This window comes from Anomaloglossus baeobatrachus, chromosome 1 (genome assembly GCF_048569485.1).
Source record: "Anomaloglossus baeobatrachus isolate aAnoBae1 chromosome 1, aAnoBae1.hap1, whole genome shotgun sequence".
NCBI classification, from domain to species: Eukaryota; Metazoa; Chordata; class Amphibia; order Anura; family Aromobatidae; genus Anomaloglossus; species Anomaloglossus baeobatrachus.
In genome coordinates this window covers 208,228,399-208,247,471 of record NC_134353.1, presented here as the reverse complement: position 1 = coordinate 208,247,471, position 19,073 = coordinate 208,228,399, and the positions used below count along the sequence as shown (strand labels likewise).

The 19,073-nt window shown below is 45.0% G+C and overlaps 1 protein-coding gene across 3 annotated transcripts in view; it reads right to left on the bottom strand.

Moving 5' to 3' along the window:
* SH3D19 (SH3 domain containing 19) overlaps positions 1-19,073 on the bottom strand; it is a 217,789-nt gene that overhangs the window by 157,728 nt on the left and 40,988 nt on the right. For 2 of the 3 annotated variants that reach the window (XM_075347891.1, XM_075347899.1), the window contains exon 1: positions 3,355-3,497. The exons of the other annotated variant lie outside the window; for it this stretch is intronic. In XM_075347891.1, coding sequence (XP_075204006.1) covers positions 3,355-3,460 — 106 coding nt within the window. In that variant the 5' untranslated portion in view covers positions 3,461-3,497. Of the gene's footprint in view, positions 1-3,354; positions 3,498-19,073 lie in introns of those variants that run through there. 3 annotated transcript variants of the gene reach the window in all.

The window sequence follows — 19,073 nt, the reverse complement described above, 5'->3', positions numbered from 1 at the left end:
AAGAGTGAACATTTATTTAAAAGGGAATATGTCAGTAGGTTTTTGCCGTGTAATCTGAGGACACAGAATTCAGAGAGGTGTCTCGTCAACTCTTCCACTGTATTGCTAAACCTGAAAACCTTGCATTGTGTCGGAACCGCTGCAGTCCATCCGTAATCCAGTGATACATCATTGGATTCAGAATATCCTTGCCTACATCATGCTGCTCTCAGAAGAGGTCGCAAAAACCGGCTGATAGATTCCCTTTAAGACCAGGTCACATTAACGTCCGATGTGATGAATGGGATGCTATACGCTAATGACAGTCGGCCCAAACTCCGCTTGCTCAGATTCCTTTGCATGCAAGAATTGGAGCACAGGTGCGGAGATGATAGAGATTAATCTCTCCAACTTCTCCATTGTGTTTCTCCACATATATCAAACTGCACTTGGATGACATCAATGCAGTCCGACTTTTCAATTGCAACCATAGACGTGTATGGATGTGCGTGATCCGAAATACGCTGCCAATGGCAGCATGCTGTGATATTTTTTTTTTTTTTTGCTCATGCCAAATCGGCGTGAAAAAAAAACCCTGCCTGTCTGCTCTGCCTCATTGAGGAACAGTGGTCGAAGTGCAATGCGACATTTTCCGGCTTTGCGCTCCTCCGATTAAAACATGAATGTGAACGAGGCCTAATACACATTACAAAAGGTATATATCAAAAGAGTCCAAAAGATTAGGTACCGATTCATTAAGCCTGGTGTTTCGTTGACCAATCTAAATGAGGAGTGAGCAGTAATAATTAATTTGGGACAAGGGCATTTCTGGCCACTATTAAAAGGGAACCTGTCACCGGTTTTTCGGCCTATAAGTTGCGGCAACCACCAGTGGGTTCTACTATACAGCATGTTAGAATGCTGTATATAAGAGCTCAGGCCGCTGTGTACAACATAAAAAACACTTTATAATACCTAAACTGGTCGCTGCGGTGGATGTGGCTCAGATAGGCGTCTTTGTCCTCCGGTGTCGGCGCCGCCTCTTTCGGCCATCTTCGTCCTCCTTCTGAAGCCGGGGTGCATGAAGCGTCTACGTCATACACACTCGTCGTTCCCGCACATGCGCACTACAATACTTTGATCTGTTCTGCTCAGGGCAGATCAAAGTGCGCCTGCTCAGGACCTGAATTCCGGCGAGTGTGTCATGCACCGCGGCTTCAGACGGACGACAGAGGCGGCGACAAAGATGGCCAAAAGAGGCGGCGCTGGAGGACGAAGACGCCCATCAGAGCCACATCCACCGCAGCAACCGGTTTAGGAGAGTATTATAAAGTGTTTATGTTGTAGACAGCGGCCTGGGCTCTTATATACAGCATTCTAACATGGTGTATATAAGAGCCCGGTGGTGGTTGGCGCAGCTTATAGGCCCCAAAACTGGTGACAGGTTCCCTTTAATGAATTTGGAGTGCATCCTCTCCAGCTCCGTTCAAAACTTGCATGTAAACACCAAACGATGCAAAATTTCTGCATTGTTAAAAGATTTTACGACTTCTTAAATTGTTTTACTAAAACACTTTGATGAATCAGTGCTAGAGTTATTCTAAAAGGTATTCGACTGATCTAGAGGGATCACGGTCATAGCAATATAACATCTCCATCTTCTCATGTATATGGTAAGCGGAACACACAGAATATTTCTAGAGGCTCAAAACCTCATCTCATCTGTTCAAACACTGTCGGTCCCCCAACCAAGCACTAAATTTAGGAACAAACTAAACTGCTGAGAAAGCAATCCAGTGCAGCTGTATCCTCACCTACAGGTCAGTCCCAGACGCAAGTCATAACTTTAGAAATGGAGGAGGAGAAAATTAAAAAAGAAAAAAAACCACAAAGGGGAAAAAAGGGAACTTTTTCCATGAATCATTGTTGGCAATGATCCGAGACAGGACTAGGAAAATAGGGGGTGGTGGGGAGAGTTCAAAGGAGGTCTATGCAACATCTGGAAATGCACTGTATAGCTGTACACATACCTTGTAATTTAGAAGAGGAGATCTTACACATTAACCATTCCAATAGCCCTGGTATACGCTTTATGTACAGTATACAGCGAGGAGTATACTGTATCTTACAGAAGTCCAGGCAACATAGCAACAAGTTTACATTACTAGACGTGATAAAGTATAAATATAGTGCAAAACTTTATAGTTATTTAACCTTATGAGATAAACAAGTCATTTATAGCTGTATAATGTGTTTTAGGCTGTGTTCACAACATGCAGTACCCAAGTAGTCAATGCATGTCTATATAGGCTCTGTTCACAACATGCAGTACCTATAGTTAATGCATGTGCATATAGCCTGTGTTCACAACATGCAGTAACTATATAGTTAATGCATGTCTATATAGGCTGTGTTCACAATGTGTGCCCCCTATATAGGAAAAGCATGTCTATATAGGCTGTGTTCACAACAGGCAGTACCTATTTAGTTAATTCATGTCCAAATAGGCTGGGTTCACAACATGCAGTATCTATATAGTAAAATAGGAAAAGCATGTTGATCTACTCTGAGCTTACAATATGCAGTCCCTATATAGTTAATACATGTCCATATAGGCTGTGTACACAATATGCAGTCCCTATATAGGTAATGCATGTCTATATAGACAATGTTCACAATTTGCATTACTATATAACTAATGCATGTCCATATAGGCTGTATTCACAATTTGCAGTCACACTATAGTCAAAGCATGTCCATATAGGCTGTGTTCACAATATGCAGTCACACTATAGTTAATGCATATCTATATAGGCTGTGTTCACAATACACAGTCACAGTATAGTAAAAGCATGTCAATCTAGGCTGTGTTCACTGCCTGTTTAGTCTATTCATGTCTTTTTAGCAAAAAAAAAAAAAAAAAATTCGGAAGAAAGGAATACATTTCGCCTCACTCCTCCTTTTTGAATTAATAAAATCAAAAACCACAAACTTCCTCATAAAGTACAGGATACTACCGTGTATATACACAGCAACACCTCCAAAAGCTTATCCTGTTTCAGTCTATTTACATAGATACATATATTTTAGCTATTATACATTTGATTTGATCATTGCCCAGTTCCCATACAAAGAGATGTAGCAGAGCCGCATTGGGCTGCATGGTCCGTACACAAGGCTTCAGTCCTATAATAAACCACTCCTTGTAGTATCATGGTGCGTGGATAGCCAATGTCACCTTTTCCCATTGATTTTCCACACTTCCCTAGGTGTATATACTTCAGTAAAAAAAAAAAAAAAATATTATGGAAGTTGTTCAACTCTGTTCAGCAATAAATAGGAATAAAGCCAAGGCTCACCCAGTCCAGGGCTTACCTGTATCCGGGGGGAGAGACTTTACGCTCTGCTGTATGTCTTTTCTGCTTATTTCTTTGCAATGTAGTGGCAGACGTGTAACAGTCAGCGAGCGACAGATGAACATACAGCAGCATCCAGCAGTGAGAGGCGGAGGAGTGCAGGGATGGGTCCTGTGTTACCACACTTCTGACTGGAAAGCTAAACTGGTCAAAGAGCAATGAAGGAATGCAGCCGTTCAGGAAGTGCCTGGTTCCTCCTCATTTTCACCACTCCGAATAGGAAGCCAGGCCAAGTGCTGAACTTTCTCTACCTTACGGTGTGTGGGAAATTAATATATACTTACGGCTTTATAGTTTTCATTACCACCATCTACTGTTTACTGTCTAAACTGCAGAAATCCAAAACAGTCATTATATAAGCTTCTACATAGAAAGGTGGCAAAAGCGAGCACATGAGGCATCAATTGCGGCTTATTTTCTCCCCACAATTCATTTCTATCATCGGATTGATATCATTTTACTCCAGGCACGATTACATTCGCTAATTGTTATTTCCCAACCATATCTGCTGGACGTTTACTTCAACCATCTACTACTCCTTCTGGAAAATAACATTTTCAAATCTATTCAAACTGTATTTAGACATTTGTGAATTATTATTTTTGTTAACGCACCACTCCAGTGAGTTTTATTAAATTTCACCTCTGGAGTGGCGCTTTAAATCCAAGTCCCCTGCCTCCTGCCTTATACTCACTTTCTAGTGTCTTCATCCGTTACCGGTCTCCAGCGATGTGTGACTTGATGGCTGCTCCAGTGTTTCATGGAGCGCGTCGATGGTCACAACTCAATACAAGTCTTTGAGGGTCTCGTTCTGGCTCTCAAACTTGTATTGAGAGCTGGTGGGATAACTTCTGGACTTCCGGCCAGTCAGAAGTTAAGATCACAAGATGGCACCGTAGGGCTGGTGAGATGCAAAAAAAAAAAAAAAAATGGTGAAGAGTGCAAATATATGACAGGGTATTTAGATTTAAAAGCACCACTAAAGCAGGAAAAAAAAAATGCTGAAGTGGTGCTTTAAAGAGGACTAACCACAAGGATTTTCCTATATAAACTAAAGCACAAACCATAAAAAAAACAAAAAAAAAACCTAAAAACAATTTTTATTAGATTAATTTAAAATCTGGTATCCAAAAATCCGTGAGAAATCAAACAAACCTCTATTGGTCTATAGGGAAGGATAGTGGCAATCTGGCCACCTGGAGCTAAACACTGGGAAGGATAGTGGCAATCTGGCCACCTGGAGCTAAACACTGGGAAGGATAGTGGCAATCTGGCCACACGGAGCTAAGTACCAGTGTTAACTATGGATGTGCTGACTAATTTTGGTATGTCTTTTTCAGTGATATAACGCCATATATGCAGACAATAACACCCTAAGGCTAATGGCCCAGTCACACTAAACAACTTACCAGCGATCCCAACAACGATACAACCTGATAGCAACTTACCAGCGATCCCTAGGAGGTCGCTGGTGAGATGTCACACTAAGCGACGCTCCAGCGATCCCACCAGCAACCTGACCTGGCAGGGATCGCTGGAGCGTCGCTACATGTGGAAGCATGCTGCGCTTGGTAACTAAGGTAAATATCGGGTAACCAACCCGATATTTACCTTGGTTACCAGCGCGCACCGCTTAGCGCTGGCTCCCTGCACACCTAGCCACAGTACACATTGGGTTAATTACCCGATGTGTACTCTGCTACATGTGCAGGCAGCAGGGAGCCGGCGTCTGCGGACGCTGGTAACTAATGTAAATATCGGGTAACCAAGAAGCCCTTCCCTTGGTTACCCAATATTTACCTTCGTTACCAGCGTCCGCCGCTCTCACACTGCCAGTGCCGGCTCCCTGTTCCCTGAACTCCTAGCCACAGTACACATCAGGTTAATTACCCGATGTGTACTCCGGCTACATGTGCAGAGAGCAGGGAGCTGGCACTGGCAGCATGAGAGCGGCGGACGCTGGTAACGAAGGTAAATATCGGGTAACCAAGGAAAGGGCTTCTTGGTTACCCGATATTTACATTGGTTACCAGCGTCTGCAGAAGCCGGCTCCCTGCTCACTGCACATAGTTGTTGCTCTGTCTGTGTCACACACACCGATGTGTGCTTCACAGCGGGAGAGCAACAACTAAAAAATGGTCCAGGACATTCAGCAACAACCAACGACCTCACGGCAGGGGCCAGGTTGTTGCTGGATGTCACACACAGCAACATCGCTAGCAACGTCACAAAAGTCGTGACTCAGCAGCGATGTTGCTTAGTGTGACGGTACCTTTACTAATAGGCTTGGAAATCTCTCTCTTCTTTGTTGTCCTGTTTATTTCATTGTTTCATATACATAATACAGGTTAGACTCTCATATGTATATCTGTGAAAACTATTGGATAAGAGATTTGCACGCTAAAATTTGCTGCTATTAAGAAAATCTGTTTTTTTTTGAGAACTATAGGAGGCTTATCTGCTGCTAAGAGAGAATTTGTTTACAAAAAACCTGATGCTGCTAACTGCTATCTAAGGCCTGTTTCACACGTCAGTGATTCTGGGACGTTTGTGCTTTTTTTTAAACGTACCAGAATCACTGACATACGCAGACCCATTATAATGAATGGGTCTGCTCACACATCAGTGATGTTTCACTGCACGTGTCTCCGTGCAGCGTTCACGCGTGTCCGTGATTGCCGCACGGAGACATGTCCATTTTTTTCTGGCATCACTGATGTCCCACGGACCACGCAGTGGTGTGGTCCGTGAAACACGTGCCAGAAAAAAACGTGCTTTTAAAATAAAAATAATTTTTACTCACTCTGCTTCAGCGACGCTCTGTGCAGCCTGTGCAGCTTGCTGCTTCTGAGCCGGCTCATTACTGTCGCGCATATTCATGATGCACGACACAGCCGACCCGGAAGCAGCTGCTGCGGGGGTCACACATCCGGTTTTTGCTGAGCGGTACTTAACAGCGCTTTGAAGAAAAAAACGCAACCATTTTTTTTTTTTGCCGCCGGTTGCGTTTTTTCTGCATAGACTTGCATTAGCGCCGTATTGTGCCGCATGGCCTTGCGTTGCGTCCGGTTTTTGCCGGATGCGGCATATTTAGCCCATGCGGCGGCTGGATGGAACGTTGCCTGTCACTTTTTTTGTGCGGCGAAAAAAATGCATCGCGCCGGATGCGTTTTTTTTGCACTGCGCATGCTCAGTATCAAGTCACACTTGTCAAAAAACGGACGGGCCGCATGGAAAAACTTATGCAACGGATCCGTTTTTTTCGCCGCATCCGTTGCATAGGTTTTTGAGCCGGATTGAGCCGCACTGCAAAAACCGGATGTGTGAAAGCAGCCTTAGTTGCTGCTATGAGAGTTTATGTTTACATAATAAGCTAAGTGTTTTGTTTGATAAAAAGGACAATATATTGACATTTGTCATATACCGGTATATTAGTATAAAGCATTTAAGCCATATGTGACAGCTTTATCAGGATTTTGGTTCCCTGATTATTTGTATTATAAAAGGGACTATTTTTGTGTGTCTAACTCTGAGAATATATAAGAAAAATAGTTTTTCTCCAATAGACCAATAGGGGTTTGTTTGATTTTTCACAGACCCTTTGGGTTTGGGTGTTGACTCACTTTTTGAAAATTGAATTGATGTGAGGCTGGTATTTATATAATGGTAATCCCAGCACTCCCGTAATTCCCAGATCAGCTGCACGTTTAGACCAGTGCAGGGGTAGAAGGGTAAGCCGTAGTTGAGTGGGGGCGCCATTTCGTTACCTTAGGGTGCCAACCTCCGCGGTTAGGTAGAGGAAGAAATAGGGCTATCGGCCCAAACCCTAACGGAAACACATTTGAGCACCTTACCCAAAAATATTTATTGTTGTTTGTTGGGTTTTTTGGATACCAGATTTTAAATTAATCTAATAAAAATTGTTTTTTAGGGTTTTTTTTATGGTTTGTGCAATATACACTCCCTTTCAAGTTAATTTGCTTTGGTTTTTCCTATATAAACTAAAGCCAGTGCTATACTGGCATCATCATGTGGATTCTAAACATACCTTTGTTTGTGAGATCGGATGTATACTTTCTGAAATACAGACAAGTAAAGTTTGAGAAATGCATGGTTATTTGAGGAGAGGTGCAACGGAATATCCAATAAATGTGTTGGGTTTTGCTAGTTATTCCCACCCCTGTCTGCTGCCTGTCCTTCCTCCCCCCCCCTCCCTGTAATAACAAACAGTGGAGAGGAAGGACAGACAGACAGGCAGGGGCAGGAATAACTAGCAAAACCTGGCCCACCTATTACATTTTCTGTTGCACCTCTCATCAAATAACAGTGCATTTCAAAAACGTTACTTGCCTATATTTCAGAAAGTATACATCTGATCTCACAACTAAGGCTATGTGCGCACTAGAAAAGTGATTTTTCTCATTTTTCTTCCGTTGAAGATTTCCGCACCTGCGGAAAAATCCGCGGGAAAAACGCATGCGGATTTGCCGCGAATTTGCCGCGGATTTACCGCAGGGTGGTCCCTGCGGTTTTGCAATAAATAATATAGATAATCGATAGACAGATAATTGATAGAGGGAAAGATGGATAGATGAATAGATAGATAGATAGATAGATGAGAAAGACCTATATAATGTCCCACCTCCCTGCATTTTCTAAGCTGGCACCCTTTAGTGACTTTGATGTGGCACTAAAGGGTGCTTAGCTTTGTATTTAGCCATAAAATAAATAAATAATTTAAAAAAAAAAAAAAAAAAACGACGTGAGGTCCCCCCATCTTTTGTAGCCAGCAGGGTAAAGCAGACGGGTGCAGCCTGCAAACCACAGCTGGCAGCTTCACCTTGGCTGGTAATCCAAAACAGAGGGCACCCCACGCTGTTATTTTACATTAAATAATTTAAAACAAAAAACGTGGGGTCCCCCCCAAATTGCATCACCAGCCGAGGTAAAGCGGACAGCTGTGGTCTGGTATTCTCAGACTAGGGAGGTGCACTGTTATTGGACACTCCCCAACCTAAAAATAGCAGGCCGCAGCCGCCCCAGAAGTGGCGCATCCATTAGACGTGCCAATCCTGGTGCTTCGCCCCAACTCATCCCATTGCCCTGGTGCATTGGCAAACGAGGTAATATATGGGGTTGATGCCAGATGTGTAATGTCACCTGGCATCAAGCCCTGGGGTTGGTGAGGTCAGGCGTCTATCAGATACCCGACATCACCAACCCAGTCAGTAAGAAATAAAAAATAGACAACAAAAAAAGTTTTATTTGAAAAAAACACTCCCCAAAACATTCCCTCTTTCACCAATTTATTGAAAAGAACAATCAATTCCACGTCCGGCGTAATCCAATAAGGAGGGGGGGGGGTCCCACGGCGATCCATACCATAGTCGCTGTCCCAGTCAATGAAGAACAGAATGTTCCCCATTGGCTGGGAGAGCAATGCAGTGACCTGAGCTAACATCAATAGCCCAGGTCACTGCATGGGATGCCGAGCGCTGCTGCCAGGAGGATAGATGAGATCATTACCTGCTGTGATCATCTCCTGTACTGCTGACGTCAGCGCTGTCACGGACTTCTATGCCCGCCGCGTTGTCAGAAGTGGCCCGAGACTGTCACTAGCGGTGACGTCACGGGCTCTCGCGAGACGGGCATAGACAACAGTGACCGCGGTGACGTCAGGAGGTAGGAAATAGTCACAGCAGGTAATGATCTCACCTCCTGACAGCAGCGATAGTCATCCCCGCGGCTGCCAGCACTGCAGGGTGTCAGTGTCTGCCTGCGCTGCAGCGTGACAAGCTGCTTACAATGCGCGCAGACACTGACACACTGCAGGGTGAGAAGCTGCTGACACTGCGGGCAGACACTGACACGCTGCAGTGCAGGCAGCCGCGAGGCTGGAGCGGGACACAGACTGCACGGGCACCTGGAGGTCGCACGGAAGTGCTTCTGTGCGGCGTCCAGGCAGTGTGACGTCTGTGTTTACTCTGCTCCGCTTCCTGTTCCTGGCATAATGACATCGCTTCCTGCAAAACCGCAGGCAGCGATGAGCATTACCGCAGGTAAATCGCGGCTATACCGGGGGTATACCGCACATCATTTGCTACCTGCGGTATACCCCCGGTATTTCGCGATTACATTACAGTGAATGGAGTGAAATTCCGGGGATATTCCGCAGGTACCTGCGGAAAATAATGGACATGCTCATTTTCTCAAGAAATTTTCTCAAGAAATTCTTCTCAAGGAAATTTCTTGAGAAAAATCCGCAGTGTGCGCACAGCTATTTTTTTTTCACATAGGATTTGCTGGGAAATGTCTGCACAAAGATTGCAGACATTTCTCAAGAAATTTCCGCGGCAAATCCGCGGGTAAAATGCACTAGTGCGCACATAGCCTAAAGGTAGGTTTAGAATCATTATGAAGCACTGGCTTTAGTTTATATATGAAAATCCTGGTGGTTGGTCCTCTTTACATACCGTAGGTTGTCTAAAAAAAAAAAAAAAAAAACCCAGGATTGCAGGATTGTTTAAAAACTATAGATGCTCCCCTACCAATCCTCTATTATTGACTGTTGCTGCTGGAAAAGGGAGGCAAGCAAACCAGCTGGTGGCCAAGACAGTGATACGAGAGGAGAGACGGGGAAAGTCAGTGAGCACGTACAGTGCTTTTAAAAAGTATTCACATACCATAACATTTTCAACATTTTTTCACATTACACCTAAACTTAGCTGTATGTTATGTGATATACCAACACCAATAAGCAAGTGTAGATATTTAAAAAATCTAAATATGAAAATTGTGACGTGGATTTTTATTCAGCCCCCTGTAGTCCGTTAACTCTAAATAACATCTGGAGTGACCAATTGTTTCCCAAACTCACCTGATTCGTAAATTGAGTCCACCTATGTGCAATTTATTCTCAGTATAACTACAGCTGTTCTATGAAAGCAAGCCTCAGAGGTATGTTTCAGAACATTAACAATCAAACAGCATCATGAAAACCAAAAGAACACACCAGAGAGATCAAGGATAAAGTTGTGAAGAGTAATGCAGGGTTTATAATTTTATTAGTACCAACATATTCCGAAGGACTTTACAATTTAGCGTGGACAGGTACAGACAATAAGGCAATACAAAGTAAAATAGCTGAACAATTACAGGAGTGACGACCCTGCTCGGAAGTTTACAATTTATAAGGATTCAGAGATTATATTATAAAATTATATAATATACTAGAAGGTGGCCCGATTCTACGCATCGGGTATTCTAGAATTTACGTATTGTGTAGTTAATGTATGATTTTTGTTATATATATATATATATATATATATATATATATATATATATATATATATATATTAGATAGATAGATAGATGTTGTGTGTAGTTACCAAGTGTTTGTGTAGGACGCTGGGTGTTGTCTGGGTGTGGCGGGGGGTGAGAGCGGTGTTGTATGTGTGTTGCGTGTGTTGCGTTGTTTGTGGAGCGCTGTGTGTCTGTAGCTTTGTGTGTGTGTGTTGCGCGGTTTGTGTGGGTGTGGTGTGTTTTGGGGGGAGGTATGTTTTGTGCAATGTGTGTGTGTTGCGTGGTATGTGCGTATATTTATGTATGCCGCGGTGTTTGTGTGTTGGGTGTTGTGTGTGTGCAGCGTTGTCTGTGTGTGTGGGTGTCTGTGTAGGGCGGTGTTTGTGGTGTGTTGGTTGGGGGGGAGGTGTGCACCTCCCATCGTGCTCCATCCCCCATGCTGCGCACCCCCCATCGTGCTCCATCCGCCATGCTGCGCACTCCCAAACGTGCTCCATCCGCCATGCTGCGCACTCCCAAACGTGCTCCATCCACCATGCTGCGCACTCCCAAACGTGGTCCATCCACCATGCTGCGCACTCCCAAACGTGCTCCATCCGCCATGCTGCGCACTCCCAAACGTGCTCCATCCGCCATGCTGCGCACTCCCAAACGTGCTCCATCCGCCATGCTGCGCACTCCGAAACGTGCTCCATCCGCCATGCTGCGCACTCCCAAACGTGGTCCATCCGCCATGCTGCGCAGTCCCAAACGTGCTCCATCCGCCATGCTGCGCACTCCCAAACGTGCTCCATCCCCCATGCTGCGCACTCCCCATCGTGCTCCATCCCCCATGCTGCACCAGCATCAGCCTCTCTGCCCCCAGCATCAGCCTCTCTCCTCCCAGCATCAGCCTCTCTCCTCCCAGCATCAGCCTCTCTCCTCCCAGCATCAGCCTCTCTCCTCCCAGCATCAGCCTCTCTCCTCCCAGCATCAGCCTCTCTGTCCCCAGCCTCAGCCTCCCCCAGCATCAGCCTCTCTTCTCTCAGCCTCCCCCCTCCCAGCCTCCCTCCTCCCAGCCTCCCCCAGCATCAGCCTCTCTCCTCCCAGCCTCCCCCAGCATCAGCCTCCCCCAGCATCAGCCTCTCTCCTCCCAGCCTCCCCCAGCATCAGCCTCCCCCAGCATCAGCCTCTCTCCTCCCAGCCTCCCCCAGCATCAGCCTCCCCCAGCATCAGCCTACACCCTCCCAGCCTTCCCCAGGATCAGCCTCTCTCCTCCCAGCCTCCTCCAGGACGCCATGCTCCTCTGCCAACACTCATAGATCCGATCGCATACTCACACACACACTCACACCCACCCGATCGCATACACTCACACCCACCCGATCGCATACACTCACACACACCCGATCGCATACACTCACACACACACACATTGACGATATTGCACATACGCGCTCACTCACAACATCCGGAGATACCACATGCTTCTGGCCATGTGATCCTCCGGCAGGTCCTGGAAGCTCACTGCAGCACAGTATCGCGGCCGAGAAGCAAGCGATATCTCCGGATGCTGTGAGTGTGTGGATGCGATCTGATGTGTGTGTGAGGTGTGTGTGAGAGTGAGTGTGATCTGATGTGTGTGTGTGTGTGTGTGTCTGTTGTTATGTGTGTGCGTGTGGATGTTCCGCCGCTGCAGGACCTTGATGCGCTGGTAACTATGCTACCATGGTTACCAGCGCATCCCGTCCCCCACTCGCACGGGAGCCCACACCAGCATACGGCGGCAAACCCCAGCAATGCGAGGGTATGTGTCGGCTGGGTTGGCGGCGTATGCTGGTGTGGGCTCCCGGGGGTACAGTACTCACCTGGGAGTCGTGTCTCCGTGTCAGTTCGGGGAATGCGTGCGGGGGGCGGGGCCAGAGCGAGCGTGCATTGCGTGAGGGGCCGGGGCGTGGCAGAGTTGCCAATACGTGCAGGGTGCCGGGGCGAGAGGCCAATCCGTGTGGGGGGCGGAGCCTGTGCGAGCGGCCGGCCAATCCGTGTGGGGGGGGAGCCAGGGCGAGCGACCAATCCGTGCGGGGGGGCGGGGCCATGGCGAAGCCAGCGGCCAATCCGCTTTGTGTCACCGTAAGGACACAATTTTGGAGCAAGACAGACAGACAGACAGACAGACAGACAGAATAAGGCAATTATATATATAGATATGAGAGAGATATCAATCTATATATCTATATACCTATATATCTATATGTGTGTGTCTCTGTATATATATTATATATATAATACACATACACATATATATATATATAATATAATGTATGTGTGTGTGTATAATATATAGATATATATATATATATATATATATATAAATATATATACAGATACACACACACAGATATATAGATAGATAGATATCTCTCATATATATATATATATATATATATATATATATATATATATATATATATATATATATATATATATATATACATACATATATATACACATACATATATATATATATATATATATACACACATATATTATATATATATAATATATATATATATATATATATATATATATATATATATATATATATATATATATATATATATATATATATATATATATATATATATATATATATATATATACATACACATATATATACATATACATAGCCCAAACTCATATCTGAGCCCTGCTCAATCCATCATCCACAAAAATGGAAGGAGTATGGTACAACTGGAAATGTGGAAATGAACCGAGCCATGGCCGGCCACCTAAATGGACATCCCAACCAAGGTGAGCACTAAATTACAGAAGCAGTCAAGAGGCCCATAGTCAATATAGTCAATCTGAAGGAACTACAGAGATCCACAGCTCAGGTAGGAGAGTCTGTGCTAAATGCCAATTGCTGTGTGGTGGAAAACTAACACTACACATCACCCAGAAAGCACCATCCCCACCATCAACCATGGTGGTGGCAGCATCATGTTGTAAGGATGCTTTTCATCAGTGGGGACAGGGAAGCTGGTCAGAGTTGATGGTAAGATGGATGGAGCTAAATACAGGGCAATCCTGGAGGAAAACCTGTTACAGGCTGCAACAGACTTGAGACTGGGTACTAGGTTCACCTTCCAGCAGGACGACGACCCGTAAAATACTGCCAGACCTATAATGTATCCAAGCATGTTCATGGGTGTGAATGGCCAAGTCAAAGTCCAGACCTAAATCCCATGGAAATCAGTGACATGACATAAAAACTGCTGAGCACTTTTCATCCAATCTCACTGAGATAGATTGCAAAGAATGCACAAAAATTTCAGCCTGTAGATGTGCAAAGATGCTAGCGACATTCCCCAAAAGACTTGCAACAGTAATTGCAGTCAAAGGTGGTCTTACAAAGTATTGACTCAGGGGGCTGAATACAAAATTCATGTCACGGTTTTCTAAATAATTTAAAAATATAAATCTGAAATTATGTATAGTTTGATTTAAAATTCACAAATACTTGCTACTGTTGGTATATCACATCAAATAACAATAAAATGCATTTACGTTTGTGGGTGTAATGTGAAACATACTTTTTCAAGTCACTATATAAGCACAATGCTTGATTGTTGTTTTTTGGCAGCAGAAAAAACAACAACCGACCCCTTTACATTTTTAATGAAAAAAAGAAAAACAAAAAAAAACAAAACAAAGTCCTCCTGAAGTTTATATAAATTAAAAAGGGTTGTCCGGCCTTGGAGTACAAGTCTGCAGTCACTATAGATTCTCTGATGCCGGGAGCATGCGATTTGAATACTTCTCGCCACTTTGCAACTAGATGTATCAGTCATAACCAATTTTTTATCTTTAGCTGATCTAAAAAGTTTGATTAAGAAATGTTTACCAATCATTTGTTGACGTTTAAGTTCACAAAACCAGGTGGAATAAATGCCCCGACTTCATTCAACAATCTCATTACTTAAAAACGGAACTTGTTATGTCACAAAAACGCTATAAAATTGCAGATATGGGGTTAAAGGGAACCTGTCAGGTCCAATATGCACCCAGAACCACGAGCAGTGCTGGGTGCATATTGCTAATCCCTGCATCTAGTAGCATTCATAAAGAGATCTTTAGAAAAAGTATTTCTAAAGATCTTTTATCGTATGCTAATGAGCGAGGGGACTAGTCCCCTGGGTGTTCATTCCCCTGGCTAGTCGGCTCCATTAGCATGTTAGTACGCCCCTGTGGGTGTGCTAATGTGACGCCCTGGCCTATCAGGTTGTCACAAGGTATTGTGCAATCTGCCCTTGTGCACAGTATCTGCATCCTCCTTGGTTACGGGTCCCTGGCCTTTGGTGTTGATAAGAACAAGCTAATCAAAATCCTAGGAACACTGCACCACACCCACCAATGGGCAGCCTGAAGGGAATAAGGCCACCCACTTGGGGGGTTGGTAAGAGGAGGTCAGGAGTGGTAGGAGTAGTTCAGTGTTGTGTTGGAGGTGAAAGGGAGAGGAAGTCAGGAGCTGGGCTCCTTGTTACTAGGTGGCAGACGTTGGTCTGGGCCTGGTAGGAGCCGGAACCACGATCGCAGGGGATCGTGACAAGGGGCACAAAACTGCCGAGGAGGGCGGCCGGCGACCTTGCCTTGTGCCATCTCCAGGCAGGGGCCATGGCACGACTGGGTATGTGGACCCTAGGCCGGGAAGTAGCTTCAAGCGTCCTGGTAATTCACCCGAGGAGGACGGAGCCTTTAAGATTCGTCCTCCACCCGCTCCAAAAATCGGGGTACTAGCGCAACGAGGGGGATAGGACTTTCCCAATCCGCAGTCCAGAAAATCCCAAGCGTGAACCCTGAGAGCAAGCTCACCCAGTTAGCCATACTGGTGAGCGGGACCTGACTAGTTTTACACTACAGGGACCAGTAGAAAGGTGCCAAGGAAAAGGTCACAGGCTAACAAGCAACACCAAAGGGCACAGGATCTAGGCGTGCTCCCTCCCTGCTGCAGCGGTGCTCAGAACTTCGGTTTACAAGTTGTCAGTGTCAGCGTTATTGGACTGAGTACGCAGAGACCCTTACCTCCCCAATGGTATTCCTCTGCCAGCATCACCGAGCCCCGGGGCATTCCCCCTTTCCACGGAGGGCTTAAACACCAGGCTGCCATTCCATCGCCACCGGGTGCTCCCACCGGCAGCGGTGGTATTGCACCTTACCACATACCGTGGGTGGCGTCACGAACTTTAAACGTACAGTGCCCTGTAAATAACCCCCTTTTTGTTTTGAGTGGCCGCACGACCCCCGGGTCCGGAGACTCCTCGAGCCACCCCGGATCCGGATCCGAGCAGTTCCGGCTGCCGATACGGGGGCGGAACACTAACATGCTACTGAATGTGCAGCGTCACAAGATGATCTCACTCGCCTCTCCGTTGCCATCGCGTCCGACGAGGGATTTCGGCTCAGAGCGCATGACCCCGGAGTTTCCGTCATGCACACTATGAAGCCGGGTGTACGTGTCCTGGCTTCAAACTGAAGGAGTGCGCATGACCCAAACTCCGGGGTCATGCGCACTGAGCCGAAATCCAGCGTCGGACAGGATGGAGAGGAGAGGCGAGTGAGATCATCCTGTGATGCTGCATATTCATTAGCATGTTAGCACGGCCACAGGTACGTACTTACATGCTAATGCGCAAAAGAAAGGGGAGGGCGCACCGCCGAAATATTAAACAAGGGGTGCTCACCCATGCAGTAGGGGTACTGTACTGCACAAAAGGGGAGCACAACCGAATCAATTCTATATAAAAAGCATATCCTTTATTGTATCAAAAGTTTAAAAACATATTTTTAAACTTTTGATACAATAAAGGATATGCTTTTTATATAGAATTGATTCGGTTGTGCTCCCCTTTTGTGCAGTACTTTTCTCTTTGTTTCTCCTTACATGCTAATGCAGCCGACTGGCAAGGGGAACTAATGCCCCTGGGACTAGTCCCCGCGCTCATTAGCATACGGTAGAAGATCTTTAGAAATACTGTTTCTAGTGCATACAGTGTATACAGGGACGGTTAGGCAGGGATTAGCAATATGTACCCAGAATGTCTTGTGGTTCTGGGTGAATATTGCACCTCACAGGTTTCCTTTAATCTGTAGGTCAATAGTGCTCTGAAGACTACTGGGCTACTAAGAAGAAATGAAATTTACTCCTCCTGATGGCCTCGGGCTTTCAGTCTTAGAGGCATGGCTTCATGTCACCACTCTGCATATAGTGAGCAGTGGTTGTAACCACGCCCCCGGCACAGGACTGACAGCCGGCTCCGTAATTAGTGTAGAAGAAGTGGTTACAGGCGCCAAGCTTTCAGTGTGGCGGACGCACGGTGTTAGAATGCAACTAACCCCATATCTGCAGGTCAATAGCGTTTTATTACATGACGGATTCTCTTTAGGGAGGTGGTACAGATCCTCTAAAATACTGTTAAGAAGTCAAGCACCCTACAAATTTCACATACACAAGTGATAATTATATTTAAAGTACCATCAACATGTTTGTCAGCGGCCATTTAATAGCCTGCTTACACAAAAGGAACCCCATTGAAGATCTGTGATAGATCGCTTAGTGACCATAGCGTACCACTGCTCTCGCCAGAATACTCTTGTGCAAAAACAAAATAAAAAAAATCATTGTTCAGACTACACATTACAGATGTTGCAGTGTAACGGGGCCATAACTACAGGTAGGGATTACTATGCTCAGCTTCATATCATTCTGTCTGTTGATAAAGGGTTTCATTTTCTGGGAGTTTTCTGTAACACACCCAAGGCGATCTCAGGGCCTGTAAATAGCAAACATCTTGTATGACAGGTATAGTCAGCTGCAGATACAGGAATTACCAACTCTGCATTGTCAAACAGAACACGTTGTGATGAATAATGATGCACAAATCATTCAAGATCTGGAATTTATAACACCTTTGATGATCTTATAGAAAAAAAATAAAATATATCAGAATTTATAGAATGAACAAAATGTAAAAAACACACATCAACACACAGTTTTAGTTTTGGATGAATTTTTAGTAAAAGCTGTCGTGTGTGTGTGTGTGTGTGTACATGATGAATAACGTGTGTGTGTGTGTGTGTACATGATGAATAACTATATTTCTGTCATTCTATGAATACATTTTACACCAGTTTCTCCTCAGCAGGCTCACCCCCGTAAACTGAATGTAGCCTCTGAGCTAGTGGGTGGCGGGCGGGAGTCACTTAATCCCTACTGCCCTTAGGCGCACCCGTGACATAATCGCGGGGCGTTGATGGGATGTCATGACAGTGGAGGCTCTGCCGATGACCCCCCTACCTGTCATTATGATTCTCCTGTGAATGCTGGCCCATGGCCCCTGTTCATAGGCGATCGTAATTTCTGCTATACATAGCAGTGATAATACACAGCTATGTATAGTGCAGGCAATCAGACGATTGCAGCTTCAAGCCTAAGGGGATTATTAAATACAGTAAAACAGTTTTTATAAAAAAAAAAAAAACAAAAAAAAAAATCCCCATCCCTCTTGCCTCATTAAAAATAAAACAATTGAAATTAAAAAAATACACATTTGGTATTGCTGTGTTCAGAAATGTGTGATCTGTCAAAATCTAAAAAAAATACATTTAATGAGTAAATGGCGTAATGAGAAAAAAAATTAAAAACACCCAAATTACGTTATTTTTGTTGCCACTACTTTGAGAGAGGATCAAAACATCGTAGCTACCGCAAAATGGTATTATTAACCTCTTCACGACACATGACGTATTGAGTACGTCATGGATCATGTGAGGTTAATCCCCACAGGTTGCCGTGGGCAGTCCAGGGGGCATGTCCAGGTCACAGCAGGGAGCAGCTACAGTGTAAGGATACGTTCACATGAGCGTATGAATCGCATTGCACTTGTACCAATGTTATTCAATGAGGGCGAGCATATGGTAAGATGAGAGAAAGTCGCATCATGCTACGAGAGACATGTCACTCTCACCCATACAAGTCTATGGGTACAAGTGAAATATAAGACTGCACTCAGATAACATGTGATTATTGCACTGCACTTGGATCAGCTCACACTGCATGAGATGGGGAGATTAATTCCTCCCTCTCCTCCACAGCTGTGATCCGATCACAGGATCAGATCACAGTTGCATAACACTCGGCTCACACTCGCAGCACAGCAGGAATCATTAGCATATTGCATCCGATGCACTCATATCGGATGCCATACCATCGTGTGAATCCAGCATAAGGCCTCCTTCACACGTCCGTGTGTCCAGTACGTTTGAGGTTCATTTTCACATGTACTGAAGACACGGACACACATAGACCCATTAAAATTAATAGGTTTGTGCACACCTGCC